Below are 5,126 nucleotides of genomic sequence, written 5' to 3' on the forward strand. Positions count from 1 at the left end.
CTCCTCATCTCTGGGAGATCCTTTAGTGGTGCTAAGCCAATGAAAGAGCTTTTGCACACCTTCTTCCTTTCAACTGATGGGGAATGGGATGGGAGGACACAACCAAGTAGCTATGACTTGGGTACTCCTGCACTCTACCAATTCTTTTTTATGCCCCTTGAGAGTATTTAGGAATCAGTATAAATGGGTGCAGACTTTAGTTCAGCTTGGTGCAAGGGAACCAGCCCTGCCCAGAGCATCCATAGGAAAAAGAGACTGCAGTTCTTCACTACCTTTGTACCCATTTCCACTGTATGCGATTCAGCTGAACCTGAAGATCTGGCAATGCAATTCTACATAGCTATTAATTAGGATGATTGGTCTCTTTTTTTGGCTTGAGACCAACACACTAAGTGTATTTATATATTCTGCATTAGGGAATCCAGGTCATGGGAGAGTTAAAGGGAAACCTTTTTACATAAACCAGAGAGAAAAAAGGCATTCCCATACTCTGATACAAGGGCAGGGGCTCAGGGAGAGGCTGTATTCAGATACCAGGACAGGAGCTAAGGGGGTGATGCTGAGGATGAAGGAACAGCACGGAGATAGAGAGAAAGGAGTTAAAAAGAGAAGAGAGGACTGGTGAAGGAGATGAGGAGAACAGATAAAGGTGAGAATGCAAAGAAGGGAAAGACATGGAAGAAAGGAGATAATTAAAGAGGAGACAGCAGGTGAGAAGGAGGAAAGATACTAAATGAGCCAAGACAACAGCAGGTGAGAAGGAGAGGTGGAAAAAAAAAAAAGAGAAAAGGAGCTACTAGGTAAGCACGGGGGCAGGGAGGGGGTACCTTCACCAGTTCAAACGGGAACCGCTCATGGAAGATGCGGTTGATCCTAGCTCCTCCAGACAGCTCATAGGTATCAATCTGGTCTCCGGATCCTTCAATGCGTTTCTCAAAGTCCACGGCAAATTGCTGAACCATCCTGAGCGCAAAGAAACCAAACAATGTGAACAGGCAGATATCAGTGGGTGGGCCTCTGCAAAGAGAGATGTACAGGCTGGGTCACTTACTGAAGCAGAGCTTTGGTCTTTCGAGCAGGGTCATCAGGACGGAAGTTCTTGTACTCATCCACTTCTTTCTCAATGGACAGAAGCTGGCTCTGGAGTTTGTTCCGCAACCCTGGGAGGGTGTCCCGGATGTGATTGGTCAGTTGCTACATAGGGAAAAGGTGAAGAAAGTAGTTAAAATACTCATGGTAACAATTTGCTGCCTCAGCACCATGGCAGAAACAAAATGGGATACAACTCTGTGCTGGACTGGAGGCAAAGTGTTCAAGAGCCGTTTATGCCAGAATAAGCAACTCCAAGGACTGTTGCCTCCTGGCTCCTGTGTGACCGAGTTGTTCGGTCCCATTGGTGGGACTCTTTTGTAGACTTGTAAGGAGATGAAATGACTGAATGAGATAACACAGAAATGGACATGATAGCTAAGTCATCTCTCCAGTGTAAAGAAAGAACTGGGTTGTAGATCTGCCTCTAGAAATCCCTGGAGTCCAGGGAACAGACACCGGTGTAACACCGACAGGAGAACTTTAAGACAAGCTGTACCTTTCAAGGTTCAAATATTCACAAAAGGTGGGCGAATACCCCAGGAAGGGCTTTCTCTTGTTGTTATGCTAACATATGGGAATAGTCAGGTTCCAGGAAGAAAAGGGTGCTGTTTCCTTGAAGAGTCCAGGTGAAGACCTAGTGTATTTATTCATATAGCACTCATTGCCATAGTCCCTGCATGCCTTGCAATGCCCCTGTGAGCTAGGAGAATCTTCCTTTACAGATGGAGAAGCAAGATACAAGCTTGGTTTAAGATTAAGCCCCAGGTCACCCAGGAAGCCTGGGGCCAGACCAAAGACTGAATCCAAGTCTCCTGAGTCTGACTGCTAGCTTAACCACAAAGACACCCCAATACAATTGATACAACTAGAAGTAGAGTAATATTATTCTATGCACTTCTAGCACCTTTCACCTGAAGATCCCAAGACTCTTATGACCACTGACTGAATCTCACAACACCAGTGTGACAGAGAAATCTTTGGCTCATTTCAGGGAAGTATTACTCATTTAAGGGTAAAAGACAAGAAAAATACCATGCTTATTTCTGTAGAGTGGGGGCTTTATTGCCAATCTTTTGGCTAGTTTAGGAATTTATTTTAGTGAAGCCTCTTCACCTCATTCCATCAGTATCTCAGATCTGCCAGGTCCAACTCAAAAACACTGCGTCAAGCCTCCCTCATAAGGAGGATAAAGGATTTTGCCGTGCAGATTTCCATGACTTTCAAAGAGGCTCCCTCCAACAATGGGCTTGGGACTGTACAATGCTGGACTGTATCTAGTTAGGCTCTAAAATCCTCATCCTTAGCCTTGATCCTGCAAAAGAAAAAAAGTGCTGGAGGACAATTTTTGATCATCTTTTGTAGATGAAATTTGGACTTTTAATCAGAAACAAAAAATGTTCATGGAAAAAGACCAGCTCCAATTTTCATGGACATTTTTCCATTTTAAATTTTCAGTTTTTCAACCAAAATATTTTTCACCTTGACTTTCTGGTTTTCATGGAAAAAGTAAGAAAGTCTGAAAAAAGGCAACAAACAAATAAGTCTCACTGACTATTGAATGGAACACACCACTTTCTGACCAGCTCTTATACGTGTGCTTAACTTTGAAGCCAGTGGGACTCCACATATTCTTCCAGCTAAACTTGTGCCCAAGTACTTGCAAGATCAGGGCTTGAAAGTTGAATTTGCAATCTTGATGATAAGCAGGTGCGAATGGCTGCCTGGGATTTTGGGTTAGACTTCTGTTCTTCTAACATTGTCTGTCCCCACAACCACCACTAATGCAGAATAGCGTGCACCTATCCTGACTCTTCCTGACCACTAGGTGCTGCTGTGTCACCAGCACTGTGAGCTGGGAGACAGTCTTTCCTGCCGTCACAATGCTTCACACTGTGCCTGGAGAGCATGGAGCTTGCGTGAGGGGAGCTGCCCAGGGCTTTGCTGCCTGGGGCATGGGGGCAGCCGCTGTCTTCTCCACCCTGGTTCTTACTGGCCCCGTGCTCCTCATTTTGTTCTCCAGCCCGGCTCCTCCCCTAGGTACCTCCTTCCAGCCTAGGCACCTGAAGCCTTGCACCCTTGGACCCTCTGTTCCCTTGAGGGTCTTGCACTCCCCTTGTCAGCATCTCCACTCTGGCATGAGCTGTGTGCGCAGAGAGATGTGCCAGGGTAAAGCTGTTGCATCCATCTCCTCTCTTTCCTGGCAACCGATCTGTGCAGATTGTTTGCAGCCATAGGGACCAATAGCCATGTACCTTAGTTAAAAGTGGGTCATGGTAGAAAAGTGCTTGAGAGCTGTAGAAGCAGCAGTTTCTCCAGGCACTGCTTGGGCAATTCCATTTTCCTAGTGCCCTATTTAGACACACTTTAATAATAATAATAATAATAATAATAATAATAATAATAATAATAAATAGCATGTTTTTCCTGCTGCCCCAATCATGTACATGCAGGAGGAGAAAGTGAGCTGAGAGCAGGAGCTCACCTGCTGATTGCTAGTGCCTGATATGAGAAGCACAACTGATCCTCAGCAGACTAGGGAAGCTGAAAGGCATTGTTTTGCATTGAGTGTTCAAATTGCTAATTAACTTTCATAGCCCTACAAGAAATGTAAGAGAGCTCTGGCTGGTTTGAGGATATTGTTTTTAAATAGGCAGAAAACAAATATGGTGCAAAGCAAGAGCAACTCCCTGGACAGAAGTCCAAACAAACTCCAGTGAACTTACTCTGTGCAAGCCACAGCAGATTTTGGCTCTTTGGTGTGGAAACTTGATTTTGCTGCCCATTTTCCTAGCTCTGGTGCTGCCTGTCTCCTTTTGTGACCCTGGGCAAGTCACAGAGCTACCCTGGGCAAGTTTTATGGCAGGAAAACAAAGGACTATGTCCCAGGTGACTGTGAGTATTTGTTAGCTTATGTACGCCAAGTATGTGGGAGTCTTTGGTTTTTGTATGATCTCATAGTAACCTCAGGTGACAATCCCAACTTGATGTGTTCTCTGTCCTAGTGGTAGCCAACTGCTGAGCCCAGGTGCCATTACCTGGTTCAATATTTTCTGCAGATAGGGAGTGCCCATGCGATCAGCCATGTGCCTGTAGGAAGGGTGTGAAAGGAAGAACTTCCTCTCTGCAGCTAGTGCAGCCTGAATGTCCTTCTTGCCATCAATATCTTTCTGGCTTCTGTTGACCACACCAATATAACCTACCAGGGAAAAGATCCAGGGTTAGATGGTTATGGGGAGAAAGCAAGGAAACCCTTGACATATCAAGAGGCAAGGCAGAGTATAGAAAGCCTGTGATGTGACACCAACATAGAAATACAGAGAAAGCTTTGAAAGAGGCAATTTTGCATTCATATACCTGCCAAGACAAAGACAGGGAGATCCTAGTAGTGATTACTGGACCCATTATGAACCGGTTGAAAAATTTAAACTGGGATTTCCCCTAAGGGAAGCCAGGTTCTGATGCCTGGGGATGAAAATAGAAGGCAGGTAGAAGCTGTGATTACTACTGCTAGCCAGTATACACCTCCTGTTATATTCATTATCCTACTCCCCCAGCCCCACCTGAACCACTGGTGCATCTCATTTACCTTTCACAATTTCTTTTCTACATTGTAAGGAATCTGGGGCAGGGACCACCATTCATTATATATTTTTACATTGCTTACCACCATGAGGCCCAACCTGATTTTGTCCATTAGACATTAGTAGGGACCTACTTAAATTGTAATTTTGCGATTTTCATGGAAACTGCAAAAAATGACATTGGCCAAAATTTCCCAGAAAAATCAATCCCCCCCCCACCAAAAAACTTAATAAGATGCTGGCTGCCCAGTGGGAACCAGCGATCCTTGTTGCTGCTATGGCCCAGCCTTGCAATCCCCCTAGGAAAGGGAGGCGCTGGCTGGCAGGGCGGCATGAAGGGCAGCAGTCAAGATGGTGACTACCCACTATTGCCTCTTTGCCAATCAATATCAAGGGATAGGGCCACACACAGCCCTCCAGCGGGCTTTAAACTAGGCTCATCGGGGGAAGGGG

At 45.4% G+C, this 5,126-nt stretch overlaps 1 protein-coding gene across 14 annotated transcripts in view; it reads right to left on the minus strand.

Annotated features, from left to right (window-relative positions):
* Nucleotides 1-5,126, minus strand: part of DNM1 (dynamin 1) — a 123,957-nt gene that overhangs the window by 66,652 nt on the left and 52,179 nt on the right. For all 14 annotated transcript variants that reach the window (XR_002096204.1, XR_002096206.1, XR_002096203.1 and 11 more), the window contains exons 6-8: nucleotides 4,128-4,288; nucleotides 1,052-1,194; nucleotides 828-963 (exon numbers count right to left, since the gene is read on the minus strand). Coding sequence is in view for 10 of the 14 variants with exons in the window: in XM_019510575.1 (XP_019366120.1) it covers nucleotides 828-963; nucleotides 1,052-1,194; nucleotides 4,128-4,288 (440 nt within the window). In the remaining 4 variants the exon portion in view is untranslated. The remainder of the gene's footprint in view (nucleotides 1-827; nucleotides 964-1,051; nucleotides 1,195-4,127; nucleotides 4,289-5,126) is intronic.

The sequence above is a fragment of the Gavialis gangeticus genome, unplaced genomic scaffold (genome assembly GCF_001723915.1).
Source record: "Gavialis gangeticus isolate Ggan-Ray unplaced genomic scaffold, GavGan_comp1, whole genome shotgun sequence".
Lineage (NCBI taxonomy): Eukaryota > Metazoa > Chordata > Crocodylia > Gavialidae > Gavialis > Gavialis gangeticus.